Here is a 24,170-nt window from a genome sequence, read left to right on the forward strand (position 1 = left end):
TATGTGCATATTTCTGTTGGGCATAGACCTCGGACTGAAACTGTTGGGACACAGGCTATACCTATATTCAGCTTTATTGATAGTGCCAAGCAGTTTAACAAAGTGACTGTACCAGTTTATATTCCCTCAGCAGCCTATGAGAGTTCTGGGTGCTCCACATCCTTGTCAACACTTGGGTATTTTCTGTCCATTTCATTTTAGCCTTTCTGGTTGGTATGTAAAAGCATCTCATTGTGGTTTTATTTTATTATTATTATTATTTTAAGATATTTATTTATTTATTTGACAGACAGAGATCACAGTAGGCAGAGAGGCAGGCAGAAAGAGAGAGGGGGAAGCAGGCTCCCCACTGAGCAGAGAGCCCGATGCGGGGCTCGATCCCAGGACCCTAGATCATGACTTGAGCCAAAGGCAGAGGCGTAACCCACTGAGCCACCCAGGCGCCCCTATTTTATTATTTTTTAAAGATTTTATTTATTCATTTTACAGAGTGAGAGAGTGAGAGAGTGAGAGAGGGAACACAAGCAGGGTTAGTGGGAGAGGGAGAAGCAGGCTCCCAGGACTCTGGGACCATGACCTGAGCCAAAGGCAGACACCAAACCAATCAGGCACCCAGGCACCCTCATTGTGGTTTTAATTTGCATTTCCTCTTTACTTTTTTTTTTTTTTTAAGGTGTTTCAGGATGGAGTATTAAAATGCAGGGGGCTAATCCTCTACATCTGCCATAAATTTCCACTGTATGGGTACTTATCTAATGGAACTTAGAACCTCTTTTCCTGTACAGGAGGCAGTATAATACAGAGAATAAGGGCAATAAGCTTTGTAAGAAGATAGACTGAGGCTTGATTCTCAGTTCTAAGGCTTCTTTGCTACTACCTTGAGAAATTTATTTAACCTTTCTCCATTTTCTGTAAAATGTCACTGCTAATAGTACTGCTTCAGTAGTTTGTTTTGAGGATTAAATGAGATAAAATACATAAAACAATTTCCCAGCATGCGGTGTGTACATAGTCAACAAACGGCAGCTATTACTATACCTTATATTCCTTATGCTAGTCTCTTTTCTCCTTGTTACACTTTCTATTGACAGAGTAACAATACATCACACACATTAGCCTCTTGACATATAATAGTTGCTGATAAAGACTAGTTGAATGAATGATTTTTAAATATAAACATAAGGTATTGTGGTTATTGATATAAAAGATGGCATAATTATTACAATGGCAATAGTACAAAATGCACTGCTAATCAGGAATACAAAATTTAAACAAGTGTCTCTCCCATTTACCTTTGTCATTTAACAGTTAAGATAATTAGTGCAGGAGAGTAACATGACTTGAGCTAATTAGTAATAACAATTAGATGTTCCATATTGCATTTGTGAGGATTCCAGAGGCTTCTTCTGTTAAGACCAAAACCAACACAAATAAAAATACCACCCCAGAAACAAAAACAAAACACCCCTTTTCTGAAGAGACGTTAAGCCTTTCCAATCTTAACAGATCCTTTGTTCAGCAGTGGAGAAACTGGGGAGGGCACAGCTGCCCCAGCAGCTTCCGTACAACATGGCGTCGCCCATCTGTACACCCCGGCTGGGTTTACGCCCTCTTAGTCCGTCGTAGGACCGGAAGTGGTTTCGGCCCTAGTGGATCCGGGTGGGTGCGCGCAGGTGGCCGAGGAGGGTTCCAGTTCTTCAGCTTGAGGTGCCGCAGGTGTTCGGGTTAGGTCCCGGGTCGCAGGTAAGTGAGAACAAGAGATCCGCGGGGCCTTTCACCTGCCTTGTGCGAGGGAAGGAGGGGGAGTCCAGTGCGGATTGAGGAGAAGCGGTGTGGAGCTGGAGATGTCACTGTGTGTGGGGGCGACTTATTGCGGGGACCCCGCCGTCCCCGAGCGACTTGGCCCGGCCCTTGTTCCCCTCCCCGGGCGCGGCCTCCTCGCCCCCCACCCCCACGGCGGTGCAGCACCCGGGTGTGCGACGAAGGCTCTCGCCCCCGCCCGGGGCCCACCACGCGCTCCCCGGCCCCCTTCGTCCGTCTCTAGGAGCACCTACCAAACCTTCGTGGCCTCTAGACCCCGTCCGCTCAAAAGGAGGTACCGCCCACAGCACCTGGCAACTCCTTGGGCGCTGCGTGTTGCACGCGGCCGCAGTTAGAGTTCCCTCCCCTCCATTCGTGGGGACCTGCTCCCGCCCCCAGTGTTACCACCCCTTTCCTCCCAGACCACACCCGCTGCTCTGGGCCTTGCTGGGAGTCAGCTCTTCCTCTTTCCTCGTCCCTGGGATGGAGACCAGAACCCTAGAGATGCCTACGAAATTGATCCTTGTTCCTTAACGTATAAGGAAACCCGACCCTTTCTGAGCTTTTGATATACTGATGGGGCGCAAACTCTCTTAGATACCCGCTCCTTGAGAACACTACATTATTTATACCATTTTTTTTAAGATTTTTTTTTTAAGTGATGCCTACACGCAACGTGGGGCTCCAGCTCACAACCCCGAGATCGAGAGTCGCGTGCGCCACCAACTGAGCCCGCTAGGCGCCCCATACCGTATTTTTTTTTTAGTTCTATTACATGGATAGAAAGAACTGCAATGGGAATATTTTGTTAATTATCAGAATTAGGAAGTGTGGGAGAAAAGCGGCTTAATAGGAAATAATGATTCGTTTTGGTCGTCAGGCTGAGCTGGTTCTAAAAATGTATTCTTTTATATTTAATTTTTAAAATTTATTTATTTATTTGAGAGAGAGTGAGAGCAGAAGCAGGGGGAACAGCAGAGGGATTGAACAGGGCTCAATCCCAGGACCCTGGGATCGTAACTGGAGCCTAGGCAAACGCCAAACTCACTGAGCCACCCAGGCGCCCTATCCTCTATATTTATTTTAGTTGTCGTTCATGCATACAGCCTTTAAAAAACAATCATGTAAGAAATTTTTTTTTTAAGATTTTATTTATTTATTTGACAGAGATCACAAGTAGGCAGAGAGGCAGGCAGAGAGAGAGGGAGGAGGAAGCAGGCTCTATGCCGAGCAGAGAGCCCGATGCGGGGCTCGATCCCAGGACCCTAGGATCATGACCCGAGCCGAAGGCAGAGGCTTTAACCCACTGAGCCACCCAGGCGCCCCAATCATGTAAGAAATTTAAACAAAATGGTTTCTGTTTGATCTCTCCCCATTTCCATCTTTACTCTGTTAGCCCTAAAGTAAGACCTGTTACCAGTTTGGGATGTGTTTTTCTATTTCTCTTTCTTAACATTTATTGACAAGTATTCACATAATTTACATGTATGTAAGATTTCATGTTAAATTTCTACTAATACATATTTTACAAATACGGCATATTGTTGACTTTTTATACTTAAAAATGGGTCTTGGAACTTTTTCTTTGTTCATATGTATGTAGAGATCTGCCTTATTCTTTCTACTTGCTCTGTAAATTCCATGGTTTATTAAGATTTCGTAGTATGCGAGATTCCATAGATTGCTTACAGTTAGACACAGCGTGGCAGAGAACATCCTTCCACATGGGTCCGTGCGCCCATGTGGACATTTCAAACCTGCAGTTTGAATTGCTGGGTGGGATGGTGTGAACATTTAATGGCAAACTGCCCACCCACAGTGTATAATAATGTCTATTTCCCTAGCTCTTTTAAACATTTGATGCTGTTAATCTTTTTCACTTTTGCCAATCTGATGGGTGAAAAATGATGCTGATCAGTGTTTTAATTTGCATTTCCCTAGTTACTAGTGAGAATGGGCATCTTTTCATGATTGTTGGCTGTTAGTATTCCCTCTTTTGAGAAATGTCTCCTTTTAATTGGGCTGTTTTTTAATACGTAGTAGTCTTTTATGTATTCTGGATATTAATTTTTGGTCATTTATATTTGTTTTAAGTATTTAATCCCAATTTAGTGCTTTTTAAAGTTGGTGCTTGTCTTTTAACTACATGGCATCTTTGTCAAACCATAGTTTTAAATAAATTTTACATTTAAATGTATCAGTGTTTTACTCTGTATTTTGTATTTTGTGGCTGTCATTCCCTCCCAGAGTGGTTCTCCAGTGCGAGATATTTTGCCCTTCAAGGGCTGTTTGGCAATGTGAGGAGACATTTTTTGGTTGTCTAACTGGGGTTGTGGAATGACAGGCATCTACTGGGTGGGAACCAGGGATGCTGCTAAACATCCTACAATGCATAGGAAAACCCTCTACAACAGAGAATTTTTCTGGACTAAAAAGTCAGTAGTGCTGATGTGGAAAAACCCTGTTATACCCTAAGGCACAACAGGGTTTTCTCTTAGGACTATCTTTTCTCCTGTAAATTCTTACATGTTTGAGTTTTTCGTCAGTTCCTCTGGATGTGTGTGAGTGTGTGAGTGAATGGTGTGTGCATAGTTACTGTTTTCCCAACAGTGTCACTCTGAATATTAAATACATTCTTGACGCATTAATCTGAAATGCCACATTTATCATTTACTACTTTCTCACACACACACAATCAGTTCCTGGACTCCTCTATTCTGTGGCCTAATTTTCTGTTTTGCTGGACCAATACCACAATATCTTATGTTAAATATATGTTCTATTTGATATTTAGTAGGATAAATACTCCCTTATGATTATTGCTGTCATTGCTTTATTGAAAATTATGTATTTTTTCAGCTCACATACTCATTTAAAAACTATTTTGGGGGATGCCTGGGTGGCTCAGTCGGTTAGGCTGCTGCCTTCCGCTCAGGTCACGATCCCAGGGTCCTGGGATTGAGTCCTGCATGGGGCTCCTTGCTCAGCAGGGAGCCTGCTTCTCCCTCTGCCTGCTCTGCCTACTGCTCCGCCTGCTTGTGCTCTCTCTCTCTCTTTGACAAATAAATAAAATCTTAAAAAAAAAAAAAAAACCTATTTTGGGGCTAATCTTAGTTTCTTTTCCAGATTTTTAGAATTAGCTTGGCAAGTAGTTTTTTTAAGTGGCTTTATGGAGATGTAATTTACATAACTCGATGTTTAAAGTGTACAATTCAGTGGTTTTTTAGTGTATTCACAGTTGTGCAGCCGTTACCACAATCTAATTTTAGAACATTTTCATCACCCCAAAAAGAAACCCATGCCAGTTAGCAGTCATTCCCCATCCCATTCCTCAGTACCCAAGCCCTAGGTAGCCCCTAATCTTTCTGCCTGTATAGATCCGAATCTTTTATATAAATGCAATCATATAATTTGTGATATTTTGTGACAGGTTTCTTTCACTCAGCATAATGTTTTTAGGTTTCATCCATGTTGTTGAATGTATCAGGACTCATCCTTTTTTTTACTGCTGAACAGAATTCCATCCTACGTTTCCTAGGGCTAGGGTAACAAAGTAACACAAACTGGGTGGCTTAAAATAATAGCAGTGCATTCTCTCCCTGTTCTGGAGCTGGTAAAGTCCAAAATCAAGGTGTCAGCAGGGCTTTTCCATCTCTGATGGCTCTACAGGAGAATCCTTTCTTGCCTCTTAGCTTCTGGTGATTATTGGCAATCCTTGGCATATGCCAAAACTCTAGCCTCTGCCTCTATCTTCACAGAGCCTTCTTCCCTGAGGATCTGTCTTGATGCCATAATTCTGTCTCTGGGAGCTTGTTTCTGCGTCTCTTCTCCCTTCATGGAAGGACAACATTTCTCTTGGATTAAAGGCCCGCATTACTTAAAATGACCTCATTTTTAACTTGATTATGTGTGCAAAGACCTAATTTTCAATAAGGTCATGTTCACAGGTACCAGGGGTTAGGACTTCAACATCTCTTTTTTGAGAACCCGGTTCAACCCATAACCTTATGGATAGGGTTTTATGTATCTACTCGTCAGCTGAAGGACATATACATTGTTTCCACTTTTTGGCTATTATGAATAATGGGGCTATGAACTTTTGTTTGGACATGTTTTCATTCCTCTTGGGTATATACTTAGCAGTGGAATTGCTGGGTCATATGGCAACCCTATGTTTAATCATTTGAGGAACTGCCAGAGTGTTTTTCAAAGCAGCTGCACCATTTTACGTTCCCACCAGCAATATGTGAGAGTTATAATTTCTCCTTATTATTGCTAGCACTTATTATCTATTTTTTTTATAAAAAATTTTTAGAAGCTTTTATTTATTTATTTGACAGAATGAGAGAGATCACAAGCAGGCAGAGAGGCAGGCAGAGAGAGAGGGGGAAACAGGCTCCCCGCAGAGCAGAGAGCCCCATGCGGGACTCCATCCCGGGACCCTAAGATATGCCTGAGCCCAACTGAAGGCAGAGGCTTAACCCACTGAGCCACTCAGGCACCTCTGTTTTGTTTTGTTTTTGAAATTAGAGCCTCCCTAGTAGGTGTAAAGTGGTATCTCATTGTCATTTTGATCTGTATTTCCCTAATAGCTTTTCATGTGCTTATTGGCCATAGGTATATCTTCTTTGAAGAAATGTCTGTTCAGATCCTTGCCTGTTTTCAACCAGTTTGTCTTTTTTTATTATTGAATTGTAAGAGTTCTTTATATATTCTACATACATGCTCTTAGCAGATCTATGCTTTGGAAATATTTTCTCCCATCCTGGGATTGTCTTTTCATTCTCTTGATGGTCAATTCATTTTTTAAAAAGTTTTTTAAAATTAAGTTTGCATTACATTTATATGTTATTTTGACTGTTTCTGTAAAACAATCTCTTTATTAAAAAAAATAGAGTAATTATAGTACCTATTACAGAAGGTTGTTGAAAGGATTGAGTACTGTATACATGATTGTATATAATGGACGGTACCTCGCGCATGCTACATGCTCTGTGACAGCTGTGATCATCTGTCTCTGCTCTTCCAGTCTTCTGTGTCTCCAGTAAACTTTTCTATTTTTCTTCATATCAATCTTGCACATTTCTTGTTGAGTTTATACCTGGGTATGTGTGTGGTTTTAAAAAAGTGTATGTTGCTATTATGAGTGGGCTTTTCTTCATGTTTTTATAATGGTTTTGGAAAGCTCTTGATTTTATATATTCATCAAACTTTCAAAATGATAAGTTGTGAAAGTTATGACTTGTTTACTTATCCAGGTGATTCCAGTGCAGTCATTCCATTAGGAACCGTGGCTCCTTTCTTCTTCTTCTTCTTCTTTTTTTTTTTTTTAGAGATTTTATTTGTTTATTTGACAGACAGAGATCACAAGTAGGCAGAGGGGCAGGCAGAGAGAGAGAGGGGGAAGCAGGCTCCCTGCTGAGCAGAGAGCCCTACGCAGGGCTCGATCCCAGGACCCTGGGATCATGACCTGAGCCGAAGGCAGAGGCTTTAACCCACTGAGCCACCCAGGCGCCCCTTCTTTTTCTTTTTATAACGAAGAGCTACACCCAATGTGGACATCTCATGATCCAGGGAGTCACATGCTCTAGTGACCAAGCCAGCCAAGTGACCTCCTCTGCCCCACCCACCCCACCCCATGATTCTTTTTCATTCTGCCTTCTTCTGCCTTGATTTGGATCTTCTTCCCTTCCAGGCTCTATTATTGTGAGTCTTCCATTCCTCTTGCCTTGCTCTCCTATAGTCTAGCCCCCACACAGCCACCATGGTGTTCTTTGAAATCTGAGTCTGAGGCTGGCACTTCCCTTATAAGTCTATTATTGGCTGTCCATTAGGCCCCTCATGCCTCGCTCAATCAGCACCATCTGTCTCTATTTTCTTGTATGCCCACTATGCTCTAACTCAGCAGTGTCCAATAGAAATATAATGTGAGCCCCATAAATACAGATTTCTAGTAGCCCCATTAAACATCTAAAGAGGGTTAATGTGGGTGGCTCAGTCGCTTAAGTGTCCAACTCTTGATTTCGTCTCAGGCCATGATCTAAGGGTTGTAAGATCGAGCCCCATGTCAGGCTCTGCACTCAGTGGGGTGTCTACTTGACTGAATCATACAATTAAAAATGGTTAAAATGGTAGATTTTGTGTTTTGTATATTTTACTAAAATAAAAAAAGTCCACCTTAAAAATCAATATGAAAATGATCAATAAGATACTTTAACATTTTTTCATAATAAGTCTGCAAAGTTCTATATTTTACACTTACGGTACACATTAAATTTGCTTGAACTTTCTCACCTATACTGTGGTGTTTCCTACCTTTTGTATCTTGTACGTGCTCTTCCCTCCCCCTGGTGTGCCCTTCTCCTAGCTGCCTGCACACCTGGACATCTCGCGCTCAGTTTTTGACCCAAGCACCAGCCTCCCCCACACTCTGTCCTGGAGCGTTCCTGTTAGCAATACCCGGTTCCCTTCCTCTTTGCCAAACCCGGGCTCCCTCGGTGTTCTCTCCCTGCCTGCAACCTGTTCACTACAGGTGTTTCTCCTTTCCTGAATCCCGAATTTTTGAGAGCAGATTATGCCTTTTAACTCTTTACCTGGAGTCTGACACAGTGGCTGGCTTATTGAAAGTGCTGCGTACATGTTTGCTGAATGAACCCTTTGGCTGGAAAAATACCCACACAAAACTTCTCCATGTAAGAATGAATTAATATGTGTTTTGAATGTTGCCAAACATTCCCTCATGTGGAGGTACCCTGCTTGCTCCTTCTGGTTCCCTGTGAGGCCTTTCTCTTACATGGGCCACAGGTGACAAAGAGTATGTCAGGACCTTACCATGTGCCTGGGAACTCCATATCTGAGGGAGCCCTTCTCAGTGGAAGCAAATCAATAATATTTTGTTTTTTAAGCGTTTTCTACTTTAATGTCACCTTATTTTAATGTTACAAAATATGGAGATAGTATGAGATGCAAAAATAAATGTAAAATATGAATTAAAACACATGTGAGAAGATGTAATTTTCTTTGAAAACAAAAATTCACTTATCTCTGCAAAATGATTTCTAAGTTGAGAGAGAATGCACAATCAAGATGCAGATTGGTCTCAAAAGATGAAACATTTGGCTGAAACAAACAAGAAATTTAAAAGAAAGAAATGTAAAGCTTTGGACTTAAGTGCAAAATATATATTATAAATATATAAAATGGGGGACTCGATTTGGTATCAGTGAATTTCAATTGACCACAAGCTTTATATGATCCATGTTGGGTTTCTCTTCTACTCAAAAACAAGTCATTTCATGCTGCATTAATAAAATCTAGGGTCCAGAAATTAGGAAGAAGTAGTGGCAGTGTCATCTACACCAATCGGACCCTGTGTCAAGTACTGAATACTGACCTGAGTGCCACATTTTAAGAGATACGTTGACAAAATTATAGGCGTTTAGAAGGACCTGGCCACAGTGGTGACCCTCCTAGGTCATAGGAAGGCTGCTTGGATTAAGAAGAATGTTCTAGGGGTGCCTGGGTGGCTCAGTGGGTTAAAGCCTCTGCCTTTGGCTCAGGTCATGATCCCAGGGGCCTGAGAGCCCCGCATCAGGCTCTCTGCTCAGCAGGGAGCCTGCTTCCCCTCTCTCTGCCTCTCTGCCTACTTGTGATCTCTGTCTGTCTAATAAATAAATAAAATCTTAAAAAAAAAAAAAAGAAGAAGAAGAATGTTCTAAGGGAATCCATAAAAGCTGTCTTTACATATCTCACAGGCTCTCAGGAAGGAGGAAACATCGTTGTCATTTCAGGGGCCAGACTGAACATCAAAGACATCAAAGAGAGCAATTTCTGGGGCGACTGGGTGGCCCAGTCAGTTAAGTGCCCAGCTCTTGATTTCTGCTCCAGTAATGATCTTGGTATTGTGAGATTGAGCCCCATGTCCACCTCCATGCTGGGTGTGGAGCCTGCTTAAAATTTTCTCTCTCCCTTTGCTCCTCTCTCCAAAAAAACAAATAAAACACCTAAAATGAGAGCAATTTCTTTCTTTTCTTTTCTTTTCCTTTCTTTTCTTTCTCTCTTTCTTTCTTTCTTTCTCCTTCTTCTTTGAGAGCGATTTCTAAGTAGGGAACTTTTGCAGAATGCAAGGACTTTTCAACAAAAACTGCCTCTTAAAGTAATGAACTCTGTTCTTAAAAGTATTAGAGACCAAGTCATGCTCTGTCAGGATTATACAGCAAGGATTCTTAACTTCTGCAGGAGCTGAATTTGGCTCCGCATTTTCACTCTGTGATTCTTTGTTTTGCTTTAATTAGGAGTTCTGTGGTTTATAGTGCCCAGTAGCAGTAAGAGCTGACATTTATGGAACCCTAATGTGCTAGTCGGTATGCTAAGTCAAGTGTATTGATCACCTTACTTTTTAAGACTCACAGGAGTCTATGGGGTCTATCTTTCCCATTTTACCAATGAGGAAACAGAGACTTGGAGAAGTTCAGTGAATTGCCCAAGTTACATTGCTAGCAAGTGGCAGGGGCTGGATTTGAACCCAGGATATTTGATACTAGGGCCCTTGTCCTTATCCTCTACCTTAGGCTGCTCCCTGAACTGCTTAACATATTTGTTTACTTGGTGGCTCAGTAGGTTGGGCCTTTGCCTTCAACTCAGGTCATGATCTCAGGGTCCTGGGATCGAGCCCCACATCGGGCTCTCTGCTCGTTGGGGAGCCTGCTTTGCTTTCCCTTCTTTCTCTGCCTGCTTCTCTGCCTACTTGTGATCTCTCTCTCTCTATTTCTGTCAAATAAATAATAAAAATAAAATCTTTTTAAAAATGTGATTTATTTCAGGAATATAATCATGTCTTAAGTGGGATATTTATGTTGCATATCAGTAAAAAGCAACAATTTAAAAAGTGCTTTTCTAATTATCAAGAGATACACATATTTGGATAGAATTTGGAAAGTCAAAATTATAAAATCAGGTAATCACTATTTTCAGTTTGATGTTCAATTACTGGTACAATTTTATTTTATTTTATTTTTTAAAAAGATTTTATTTATTCATTAGAGCGCATAAGCAAACGGAGCAGCAGAGGGACAGGGAGAAGAAGCTGATTCCCCACTGAGCAAGGAGCCTGATGCAGGGCTTGATTCCAGGACCCTGGGATCATGACCCGAGCCAAGGGCAGCCACTTAACTGACTGAGCCACCGAGGCGCCCCTACTATGTACAATTTAAAAAAAAAAAAAAATTAAAATGGCAGATTGTTTTTAGTCATAGAAAGTGGTGAAGCATTGAAAGCTTTGGATCCCAAAGCAAGCCCTTAGAGAGGTATCTTAATTTGTTTGGACTGCTAAAGTAGACTGCCACAGACTGGGTGAATCATAAAAAACAGAGGTAGATTTCTCGCAGTCTGGAGGCCGGAAGTCCAGGATGCCAGCATGGTTAGGTCCTGGTGAGGGCCCTCTTTCAAAAGGCAGACCTCTGACTTCTCATTGTAGCCTCACATGGCAGAGATCAGAGAGAGGCAAGCTTTTATAAGGGCATGAATCCCATCATGGGGGCTCCACCCTCATGACCTCACCTAACCCTAATCACCTTCCAGAGGCTCCCCCTCCTAACACCATCACATTGGGGGGAGAGGATTTCAACGTATGAATTTTAGAGGGACATAGACTTTCAGTTTATAATGCAAAATTTGATTTTTCTCATTTCTGGCCCAGCATTGAGCCATATTGTTTTTACTGTTTTTTCTTATTAACATCAAGGCTCAGTAAGGGGAGGAATACTTTTTTCATTGGAATAAACAGATTTTTATAATTGGATGGTTCAAATAGAGACATTTATCATAAAATGTAATATCTTGGATTGAGTTTTATTCATTTGATTAGTATTTATTGTTATGAGCTCTGTGATAGTTACTGGGGATATATGTTGTGTTGAAGGAGACAAGTAAGGTCCCTGTTTTCATGGAGTTTACAATCTAGTGGGAAAGACGGTGAATGAACCAACAGTTATTCATTAGGCCAACGGGTAAACATCTGAAATATTGCTGATTTTTTTTTAATATTGCTGAGTTTTGACAAATGTGCATACCTGTAAACCAAGCTTCCGTCAAAACTTGGGATATTACATGCAATTCTAGAAAGTTCCCTCTTGCCTGAAATGCTCTTCCCTAGAATTTTCATGACTGGCTCTTTTTTTGATACTCAGTGCTCAGCTTAAATCTATCTTCCCTGTAACTGCCCTCCCCCCACCCCAAGGCAGCTACTGTTCAAATCTTTTTCTACTATAGATTAATTTTAGTTGTTCTAGAACTTTATGTAAATAGAACATACAGTATCTCTTTTGTATCTGGCTTCTTTCACTCAGCCTAATGTTATTTAAGATTCATGCATGTATCTTTAGTCTTATGAATAAAGCTGTTACGAACATTCTTAAGTAAGTCTTTTCATGGATAGATTTAATTTTATCCAGCTTGGGACTCAGAGAATTGTACTAAATCTGATGACCTCCATCTTCCCACTCTTCATTACATGGATGTTGAGTTTCTCAATCTAGCCTTCATGTCTCTGCTGTTTTCTATATCTTTTTGTGCTACATTCTGAGTGAGTTTCTCAGATTTAGCCTCAATTCCCTAACACTCTCATCTCACTGTCTGATCTATTTAACCTGTCTATTGATTACTGGACTTTTAAAAAATTTTAACAAATATCTAGAATTTCTATTTTTTTTGTTGTTTCCTGTTGATATATTAGATTATTTTCCTTAATTTCCCTGAGTGTTATTATTTTATTTATTTATTTGTTTGTATGTTTTTAAAAAATATTTTATTTATTTATTTGACAGACAGAGGTCACAAGTAGGCAGAGAGGCAGGCAGAGAGAGAGAGAGAGAGAGAGAGGATTAAGCAGGCTCCCTGCTGAGCAGAGAGCCCAATGTGATGCGATGCGATGAGGGGCTCAATCCCAAGACCCTGGGATCACGACTTGCGCCGAAGGCAGAGGCTTAACCCACTGAGCCACCCAGGCACCCCTTGAGTGTTATTATTTTAAAGTTCCTTTCAGATCTCAGATAATGGGTATTTTTGTTTGGTTCTTCTGTGAACTGTTTTTTTATTGGCTTTAGGGTTTTTAAATTTTTTTTTTTATTATTCATTTATGATTGCTCTTCTAGGGACTGATGTTCTGTGGAGGTCCTTTGTGTTTCCTGTTTGTTAGAAACACACACACAAACACACACTCCAACAGAATGCACCAATTCTAACCATTTTAGTTTTAGTTTCTTGGCTTAGGGTTTTCTTTCATGAGGTTAATGTGAACTTGGGCCCTGGACTGCTTCACAGTACAGGCTTGAGCATCTGCCTTCCCACGAGGAGCTCTATTCATACTCCCAGCCTTGGGCAGGTGGCTTGCCTGGACGTGGACGGTGGTGGGTGAGGGCTTTCAGTTCCTGTTCGTGGACAAGGCAGCTCTCTCCTGGGTCTCAGCTGTGCCCTGGGCTTGTGGCCTAGACTTCTGGTCATGGGCTGGTATGAGTTCTGTCTCTGCCCATCTTCCATTTCCATTTCCATGCCCCACTTCCATTTCTGGTACCTGATGATTTCCCTTTCTTCTTTTTGAGTTTAACTCTGTGTTATACCTATATATATCATATAACAATATGTAAAAAATATATACTTATATATAATAAATAATATGTATTATTTAATATATATTAAAAAGATAAATGTTTTCTCCAGCATTTTGTCTTGTTTCCAGGGGAAAGGAAGGGTTTTGTTTTTTTTTAAAGTCTTCTCAGAGTATTTTTTTTTTTTAAAGATTTTATGTATTTATTTGATAGAGAGAGAGAGATCACAAGTAGGCAGAGGGGCAGGCAGAGAGAGAGGGGGAAGCAGGCTTCCTGCTGAGCAGAGAGCCCGATGCGGGGCTGGATCCCAGCAACCGGAGATCATGACCTGAGCCGAAGGCAGAGGCTTAATCCACTGAGCCACCCAGGCGCCCCCGTTCTCAGATATTTTAACTAGAAGTTTGCACAAATTTTTTAATCTCATTAAGCCTTCAATAAAAGTACTAGAGAAAGTACACATGAATACTTAGCACAGTTTCGGCAATAAAGTAAACCTTTTTAAAACAACAGCTTTTTTTTGTTTTCATTAGCAGTATAATAATTGTTGTGATTTCATTTTTCATCTCCAATGCCAAATATCTCTGTAGGTATGACCACAGCCTAGGATTGTTGTAAGTACTAAATTATTTTAAAAAACAGTTGTTACTGAAGCTTTGAAAAATGATAAAAATAGTACACATTCAATGGGAAACTCTCAGCCGTAGATAAGCGTAGGCAGGGTCTAGCAGATCGCTATGTCTTTGGGCATTAGAGATTTTAGGCCAGAGCCCACAGATGGGTGGCACAGAGCCCAGAGTGTTTTTGTTTGGCTGGTACAGTGTTTTAAAAACTGTAAATTTGTTGCTGACACTTAAAAATAGTGACATTTCGCATAAAATTTAGATATCTGACTTCTTGTGAATAATGGAGTTATCTAGATCATACTGGGCCTGCTTCCCAAAAAGGATCAATCACTTTGTGCTGAATAGTGTCTGTTCCATGATTGCTCTCCGTGACTGAGGCCAAGGGCTGCTTACCCTTTATTGTTACATATTTTCTGCTGTTAATTTAAGTAGTACAGAAATAGTACGATATATCCATTTCTCCATCAAAAATAGGAAAACAAAAGATAGATGGCGAAAACAATGTATGATAAGAAAAATGGAAGAGAGACTGTTGTGTGGGGTTCCCCTGACTAAAGCCATCTGCCATTCTTATTTTTTTTTAATTGTATGAAATACTAGAACACCAAACTGATTGCAGTGACCACCTAAGGGTAGTAGGATTTTAATTAATTTGATTTTTCTTTTTTTTTTTTAAGGTTTGATTTTTTTATTAGAGCACAAGCAGGGGGAGCGGCAGGCAGAGGGAGAGGGAGAAGCAGGCTTCCTGCTGAGCGAGGAGTGCGGTGTGGGACTTGATCTCAGGGCCCTGGAATCATGACCTGAGCCAAAGGCAGCCGCTTAACTGGCTGGGCCATCCAGGCGCCCATGATTTTTCAAATTCTGTGCAAGTGCGTCTATGTTCAGATGCCCTGTTGTCACAGGATTAAGGAGCGCTGGGCAGCTGGTAGAGGGCAGGGGGGTTTTCTCCGGTGGGAATGAAGATAGCGGTAGATGGAGTACAGAATGTACAAAAGTGAGAAAAATAAATATCACTCCACATGGAAATTTGTAGCATTTTGTGTTAGTTTGTGGACACACAGATTATAAGTGGAACACTTTCTAGGGGAAAACATGTTTCCATCTGGGTTTAAAGCCTGTATGTAAATATATTGTTGCCACTTGTTTTGCAGATTGTGGGATTAGTGATATGCTTTCCTAAACAGCAAAAAAAAGTTGAAGATGTCTAGATACTTAATGGCTTTGACAGTGACCACCCTCGTCGGTGTGGCCGTGGGGGGGTTTGTCTTGTGGAAAGGCATCCGGAGGCGGAGGAGTAAAGAGAGCCTCGACACCCACACCGGGCAGCAGCAGCAGCAGCAGCAGCCGCCGCCGCCACAGCAGCCGCAGCAAGCACCTGGCAGCGGGGAGTCACCCTCCCCGGAAGAGGAACAGCAGCGTTCCAGTGCCCCCCGAGCCTGGTGGGAGGAGAGGATCCTCGGAGCGAAGGTGGTCACCGTGTCCCAGGAGGAGGAGTGGGATCAAATTGAGCCCTTGCTTAGGAGTGAGTTACAAGATTGTCCAGTGCTTGGAATCGACTGTGAGTGGGTAAGTTAAACAGCAAAAACAAAACATGTAAATCTTTTCTGCTTTTTTAACTAGGTAACTTGAATTGTCACATCGAGATAAGATTAAAGGAGAATTAGCTTGTTCTCAGCTAGCTCACAAATAGAATTTAGCAGGAGAAGCCCCTTCTCTTCTCAGGATAGAAGAGTGCTCATAGTCATGGGTTCTAGAGTGAGACAAGTCTGCACGAGCTCCATTTTGAACATTTACCATTCTTTGAACTTGGACAAGCTTCTTAAGCTCTCAGAGTTTCAGTGAACTTTTGTCCAATAGGGAAGTAATGGTATCTCCCTCCCCGGGCTTTTCAAAGGATTCATATTGACAAGCCTTATGAGGAGTTCAGCATGATTTTCACATGTAGTCAGTGCTCATTAAATATTAGCTACTATTAATGTTTTTAATAGTATTTTCGTAAGGATGCCATGGAGAAGATAGTTAAGGAAGTCTACTTAAAGGGGAATTATTACACAAAGTAGCATTTAAAGAGATAACAGTTAAAATTTGAAATACTGTTTACTATCAGCTGGGTACTTTGCTGTTTTGTTTGCATGTCTCCTTTAATTAAAGCAGTATCCTATGTAGAAAGATACTATTGTTACCTTTATAGCTAGGAAAGGAGGCGTAAAAGTAACCACTTGAGCCCTGGGCTTTCTTAACCATCTGGTTAATCCATCTTTCCTTCTTTCCCTCTTTCTTTTCTTTCTTTCTTTTTTTTTTTTTTTTTAAAGATTTTACTTATTTATTTGACAGACGGAGATCACAAGTAGGCAGAGAGGCAGGCAGAGAAAGAGGAAGGGAACCAGGCTCCCCACTGAGCAGAGAGCCCGATGCCGGGCTCAATCCCAGGACCCTGGGATCATGACCCCAGCCGAAGGCAAAGGATTTAACCCACTGAGCCACCCAGACACCCCATCTCTCCTTCTTTCTTTCTAGATTTTATTTATTTATTTAGAGAGCATGGGAGTGGGGGAGGGGCAGAGAGCAAGGGAGAAGTAGATCCCAAGCAGACTCATGCCAAGTGCATGTGGGGCTTGATCTCACAACCCTGAGATCATGACCTGAGCTGAAATCGAGAGTTGTGCACTTAGTTGACTGAGCCACCCAGGCACCCCACATCTGGTTAATTTTTCTAGTTGCTCTTCCTTTGGGAGAGTTGTGACATAGTTGGGATGAGGATCGTACAAGGCATCTGTTCCTCTGTTGTTCTGATTCACAGAGTGAATTTTAATCTCCTTGAAACAGAAGATATTATAAAAGTATAAATAAATCATAGTTATCATTTCTGACTAATTGAGTAGAATGCCTTGCCAAGATTCTCTGCTGTATTTCTTTGGGATATCTAGGATATGGCCTACAGCCAGGACATGGAATCAGCAGAGGCCCTAAGCAGAAGAGCTGCCACAAAATCAGGTCAGAGCATGGTGGGAGGCCTAGCAGGTGCCAGTGCAGTGATGACCAAGGGGACACATGGCAGCATGGGCAAGGCTTCGTGGTCACACAAGACCTCATACCTTGGCTACTAAAGGGTATTTCGTGGTATCAGCGATAATAGTAGTTGTTTCTACCAATGACCTTGGGCAACCAGGGAAGGATTGGATACTTTTGGTGTATTCTATATAAGAAACTATATCATTTTAGAAATATTTACACCAACAATAACAGACGAAACCATTGCAAAACAGTGAGCTTTAGTAGATGGGGAAAATTCACTCTTGCCAGACACCTTGATTTTCTAACTAAATGAAGCATCCGTGCAGCAGCAGGTTAGTCTGAGCGGAATAGTGACAGCAGTTGTTTCATGACTGTAGCAGAGGCAGGGATAAGTGAAAGTGGCAAGTAATGCTAGACCTACTTCCTTTTGGCTTTGGGTAAGTACCGAGCTCCTGCTGGAGGCCACATCTCCCTCAGCTGTGATTGCTTTTCCGATTGAGGCCACAGAAAAGCTTTAGGAAGAGGCATTCATTTCTTGTTCTTCCTTTTCTTTTTTCTTTCTTTCTTGTTTTTAGAAATGGGGAAGGAGCAGAGGGAGAGAGAGAATCCCAGGCAGACTCTGTGCTGAGCAGGGAGCCTGATGCGGGGCTCGATCCTGGGACCCTGGGATCTCGACCCAAGCAGAAGGCAGACGCTTAACCCACTGAGCCAGCCAGGCACCTCTCTCTTTTATAGTTAACATAATCGTCATCCCTCTGGATTCATTCTGCACAATTTCTTTAGGTCTCTTTTATAGTCCCCTTTTTGCTTTATTTAGTTTTGTCTCATCTGTTTAACTTGCCCCTTAAGTCTTTTTTTCTTAACCTTTTTTTTGTGAAATAAAACATATCAAGAAAAATGCCTGAAACAAAAATAGCTAAATGATTTATCTGAGGAGAACAGCTGTGTAACTAGAAACTAGGTCAGGAAATAGAAGATTGCTAGTACCCCAGGAGATCCCCTTATGACCCCTTGTAATCATTATCCCCCAAGGGTTGTCATTATTCTGATTTCATAGTGTTCACATTCTTGTTTTTTGTTACGCTTTTATTACTCAAGCATGCATCCCTAAGCACTCTAATTTGGATGTGCCTGGTTTTTAAATTTAATATATATGAAACAGTCAAGTATGTCTTCTTTTGTGTCCGTCGTCTTTTGCTCAACATTATGTTTGTGAGATTTGCCTATGATGTGTGTGACTGTGGTTCTATGCCATATAGTAATCTGTTGTATAAAAATGCCACGGTTTACTCATCTATTCTAATATTGATGGATATTTGGGTTGTTTGTGATTTGGAGCACTTACAAAGAATGTCGCAGTGAACATATGCACTCATTACTATTGGGCATATGTATCTATGAGTGGAGTCCTGGATTATAGAATTGTGTATTATGTTTAACCTGTATGGGTAATGCCAAGCTGTTTGCCAAAGTGGTTTTCACTAATGTATCCTCCAATCAGTATTATATGAGTGTAACCATTGTTCGAGTTGTTTTCAGAGATGGTTCTACAGCGGCACCTGGGTGGCTCAGTCATTAAGCGTCTGCCTTTGGCTCAGGTCATATCTTGGGATCGAGCCCTGCATTGGGCTCCCTGCTCAGCGGGAAGCCTACTTCTCCCTCTCCCACTACGCCTGCTTGTGTTCCCTCTCTCGCTGTCTCTTTCTCTCTCCATCAAATAAATAAATAAAATCTTAAAAAAAAAAAAAAGTAGTAGTTCTACTGATTTAACCTCCCACCAAGACTATATGAAAGTTGTCTTTGTCATATATCTTATCAACATTTGGTACTGTCAGATTTTTATTTATTTTTAATTTATTTTTATTTTTTAGTACTGTCAGATTTTTAAATATTAACCATGTCCATGGGTGTGTAGTAATATTTCATTGTGGTTTATAATTTTCACATTCCTCATTACTAGTGAGGTTAAGCATCTTTTTAAAAAGATTTCTTAGGGGCACCTGAGTGGCTCAGTGGGTTAAAGCCTCTGCCTTTGGCTCAGGTCATGATCCCAGGGTTCTGGGATCGAGCTCCACATCTGGCTCTCTGTTCAGCAGGGGGCCTGCTCCCCCTTCCCCGGCCCCCGCCTGCCTCTCTGCCTACTTGTGATCTCTGTCTGGCAAATAAATAAATAAAATCTTGGAAAAAAAAAGATTTTTAAAAATCCAATATATGTATTTAATTATACCATCTTGCATTTTCTTTCTTTTTTAAAAAACTTTTTTGGAGTTTTTATTTAAATTCCAGTTAGTTAACATACAGTGTAATATTAGTTTTAGGAGTATAATGCGGTAATTTAACACTTCCATACAACACCTGGTGCTCATCACAAGTGCACTTGTTAATCCCTATAACCTATTTAACCTATCCCCAACCCACCTCCCCCCAAATAACTGTCTGATTCTGTATGGGTGAGAGTCTGTTTCTTGGTTTGCCTCGCTATCTCTTTTTTTTCCCCCTTTGTGTTGTTTCTTAAATTCCACATATGAGTGAAATCATATGGTAATTGTCTTTCTGTGACTAATTTTGCTTAGCTCCATAAACGTTGCAAATGGCAAGACTTAGTTCTTTCTTATGGCTGAGTAATATTCCTTTGTGTATATATATATATATACCACATCTATGTTTATCCATTCATCAGTCAGTGGACCCTTGGCCTGTTTCCATAATTTGGCTATTGTAGATAATGCTGCTTAAACATTGGGGTGCACTAATCCCTTTGGATTAGTATTTTTGTATTCTTTGAGTACTGTAATTGCTGGATCATAGGGTAGTTCTATTTTTAAGTTTTTGAGGGACATCAATACTGTTTTCCAGAGTGGCTGCACCAGTTTGCATTCCCACCCACAGTTCAGGAAGGTTCCCCTTTCTCCACCCCCTCACCAATACCTTTTGTTTCTGGTGTTGTTGATTTTAGCCATTCTGACAGGTTTAAGGTGGTATCTCATTGTAGTTTTGATTTACATTTCCCTGATGAGAGTGATGTTGATCATCCTTTCATGTGTCTGTTGGCCATCTGGATGTCTTCTTTGGAAAAATATCTATTCATGTCTTTTGCCCATTTTTTAATTGGATTACTCATTTTTATGGCATTGAGTTTTATAAGTTCTTTATATATTTTGCGTACTAACCCTTTAGCAGATATGTCATTTGCAAATATCTTCTCCCTTGAGTAGGTTGTTTTTTAGTTTTGTTGATTGTTTCCTTCACTGTGCTAAAAAGTTTTTATTTATTGGGGCACCTGGGTGGCTCAGATGGTTAGGCATCTGCCTTCAGCTCAGGTCATGATCCCAGGGTCCTAGGATCAAGCCCCCATATCAGGTTCCCTGCTCCTTGGGGAGCCTGCTTCTGCCTCTGCCTCTGTGTCTCTCTCTCTCTTTCTCTCATGAATAAATAAAAACTTAAAAAAAATTTTTTTTAAGTTTTTATTTATTTTATTTTATTTTTTGATTGAGCATCTTTTTACATTCTATTCATCATTTAGATATCTTCTTTCATGGAGTGCCTGTTCAAGTCTCTTGCCCCTTTTCCTTTGAATTGTCTTTTTCTTACTGATTTAAAGGCATTTTTTATATATTCTGGCTATGAATCCTTTGTGAGTTAAATGTATACCTTAAATGTTTTCTCCCATTCTGTGAATTTACTTTACTTTTTTTTTTTAAGATTTTATTTTTAGGTAATCTCTACACCCAACATGGGGCTCAAACTCACAACCCCAAGATCAAGAGTCGCATGCTCTGCTGAGCCATCCAGGTGCCCCATCTGTACATTCTTTTAATGTTATCTTTTGATAATCAGAAGCTCTGTATGGCATAGAAGAAGTCTTATCCTACTCATAGTCGTAAAGATACTCTCCTATATTATTTTCTTAGAGATTTGTGGTTTTAACCTTGCACAAGTAGATTTACGGGTCACCTGAAATTGATGTGTGTTTCTGTGTGCATGTGTGCATATGCATGTGTGTGTGCGTGTGTGGAGGCTGTGAGGTAGAGTCAGGTTTCATTTTTTCCCCATATGAATATCCAGTTGTTCTAGCACCATGAATTGAAAAGATAAACCTTTCTTCACTGCTCAGCAATGCCACTTTGCCACAAAACAAGTGTCTGATTATAAGATCTGTTTCTGGGCTCTCCAGGAGTCCATTTTTCTATTCTTGCACCTATGATCACAAACTATCTTAGTTACTATTGTTTTATCATGACTCCTGTCATCTTGTTCTTTTTCCAGAATATCTTAGACTTGGTCCTTTACGTTTCCTTATTTCTTTTATTTATTTCTGCTTTGCAGTTTCTATAAAAATTTTTTTTGATATTTTGATTGAAATTGTATTGTATCAATAGATCATTTTGTGGGGAGTAACTTCTTATAATATTGAGTTTTCTAATCTAAGAATATTTATTTAGACTTTAATTTCTCCTAAAAATCTATTTATAGTTTTCTGTGATTTTAAAAATTCTATTGTAAATGAAATCTTTTTAAAATTTTTTGTGTTTCTGGTATAAAGAAATGCAGTTGATTTTTATGTATGTCTCTTTTATTAAGGGACCTTATTAAACTCATTAATTCAAATTACTCACTTGTAGTGTCTTTTGGATTTCTGTGTACACTGTTATATCGTTTGAGAAATGACTTTATTTCTTTCCAGTTCTTAAATTTTTTGTTTCCTCTCCTGTTTTACCATGACTAGGATCACAGTGTAATGTTTAGGAGAAGTGTTGATAGTAGGCATCCTTGACTCATTCCCTATCTCAGAATGGCAGCTTTCAACATTTTCATATTGAATATGATATCTGCCATCGGTTTGTTTATAGATCCCTTTACCAGATTAAATACACTACATTCTATTCTTGTTTTTTTAGGAGGTTTTTATTTATTATCATTATGAATAGTTATTGAATTTTATCAAGGGCTTTTTCTGCATTTCCTTTTTTATTATTTTTTAAAACAATTTTTAAGGGTAGGGGCAAAGGGAGAGAGAGGGAATCCTCAAGCAGGCTACCTGCTCAGTGTAGAGCCTGATGTGGGTCTCGATGTCATGACTCAGAGATCATGACCTGAGCTGAAATCAAGAGTCTGACTCTTAATCAGCTGAGCTACCCTGGCGCCCTTTTCTGTGTCTTGAGATGACTGTGTAGTTTTTCACCTTTATTCTGTGGTGGTGGTGAAATACATTGATTTTTTAATTTCTGGATTAAATTCAACTGGGTCATGATGTCTTACTCTTTTCATAAATTGCTGAATTCATTTTGCTAATGCTTTTTGGAGGATTTTTTTAAAAAACTATGTTCATGAGTGATACTGGCTTATAATTTTTTTTTTCTAGAAATGATCCTGTCCCCTTTTGATAAAAAAGTCATGCTGGTCTCATACAACAGGTTAAGGCTTTCCTTTTTTTTTTTTTTTTTTTTGCATTCTCTGGAAGAGTTTGTATAAGATCGCCATTCTTTTTTTCTTAAATATTTGGTTAGAATCTATTGGGGAAGCCATCTGGAATGTTTTTGTTTTTGTTTTTTTAGGGAAGTATTTGAATTATGGATATCATTTTTTTAATGGTTTTGGAGCTATTCAGATTTTCTGTTTCTTCATGCCTTTAAAAAAAAAGTTGTTTATTTAGTTATAAGTAAGTGATCTCTACACCCAGTGTGGGGCTCGAGCTCCTGACCCCGAGATCAAGAGTGGCATGCTCTTCTGACTGAACCAGCCAGTTGCCCTATCTTCTTGTCTGTTTTGGTAAATTATATTTTTCATCTAAAGCTGCTTTCAGATTTTAAAATTATGGGCATAAACTTGTTTATAATATCTTCAGACAGTTTTTTTCCCCAATCTGAAGGATATCTAGGGATGGCTCCCTTTTCATTCTTGACATCACTTACTTGTGCTTCTCTCTTTTTCTTGATTACTCCTTTGGGCTTATCAATTTTATTAGTCTTTCAAGAGAACCACCTTCTCACTTTTGTTGATCTTCTTTATTGTATGTTTGTGTTCTATTTCACTGATGTCTGCTCTCTTTTTTTTCTTCTACTCGCTTGGGTATAATTTGCTATCCTCCATTAATTCTTCAAACTACTCCAATCTGACCTCCTCCTAAACTACCCTACTGAAACTATTAAGTCGACAGCGTTCTTGTTTTCTACTCCAGCAGATACTTATGTGGACTCGTGTTATTCTAGCTCTCAAAAAGCATCTGCACAGTTCCTATGTAAGATATTCTTCTTGGTTCTCATGTCTTCACACTCTCCTATCATTCTGTTCTTTCCTCTTTTTCATCTTCTGATTTTCCTTTTACCTCGCATCTGAATATTGAGGCAGCTCAGACTTGGTCTCTTCTCTTTCTAGCCCAGAGATTGCAAACTCATATGCCTACAAGTTCCAGATGGGAAATGTAAATGAAGATGTGGAGTGATTGTTCGCATTTTTGAGCATACAGAGATACTCTTAAATTTCATAAAGAAATATGCTCCCTCCCTTTTTTCTTTAAATACAAGATCTCTATGATCTTTTGTTTTCTTAGTTTTAATAGAGACATGGATCCTTAGAAGTATTTCTTTCTGTTAGAAAAACAGTGGTGGAGGGGCACCTGGGTGGCTCAGTGGGTTAGGCCTCTGCCTTCAGCTCAGGTCGTGATCTCGGGGTCCTGGGATCGAGCCCCGCATCGGGTTCTCTGCTCAGCGGGGAGCCTGCTTCCCCCTCTCTCTCTCTGCCTGCCTCTCTGCCTACTTGTGATCTCTCTCTCTGTCAAAGAAATAAAAAAAATCTTAAAAAAAAAAAAAAGAAAAGAAAAACAGTGGTGGGGTGTCTGGGTGGCTTAGTTTAAGGGTCTGACTTTGGCTTAGGTCATGATCTCAGGTGGGGTGAGGGGGAGGCTCTGCGCTCAGGGGAGTCAGCCTCTCCCTCTGCCCCTCCCCCCTTTTATGCACTCACATTCTCTCAAGTGAATAAATAAAATCTTTTTTAAAAAAGCGTGGTATACATCAGTGGTAATTGGAAAATGACAGTTGGCTTCAGTGCTGAGAAGAGATTATGGTGAATTAAGGAGTTCATCCCTTATAGAAATGAGGAAGTGGTTATACAGGTCAAGCCAAGGGTTGCC

At 40.3% G+C, this 24,170-nt stretch overlaps 1 protein-coding gene across 2 annotated transcripts in view; it reads left to right on the forward strand.

Annotated features, from left to right (window-relative positions):
* Positions 1-1,651: 1,651 nt before the first annotated feature.
* The window catches only part of EXD2 (exonuclease 3'-5' domain containing 2), a 55,268-nt gene continuing 32,749 nt past the window's right edge, over positions 1,652-24,170 (forward strand). For both annotated transcript variants that reach the window (XM_080809123.1, XM_080809122.1), the window contains exons 1-2: positions 1,652-1,743; positions 15,178-15,592. In XM_080809123.1, the coding sequence (XP_080665249.1) occupies positions 15,227-15,592 (366 nt within the window). In that variant the 5' untranslated portion in view covers positions 1,652-1,743; positions 15,178-15,226. The remainder of the gene's footprint in view (positions 1,744-15,177; positions 15,593-24,170) is intronic.

Source organism: Martes martes (assembly GCF_963455335.1).
Source record: "Martes martes genome assembly, chromosome: 7".
Classification (NCBI taxonomy): domain Eukaryota; kingdom Metazoa; phylum Chordata; class Mammalia; order Carnivora; family Mustelidae; genus Martes; species Martes martes.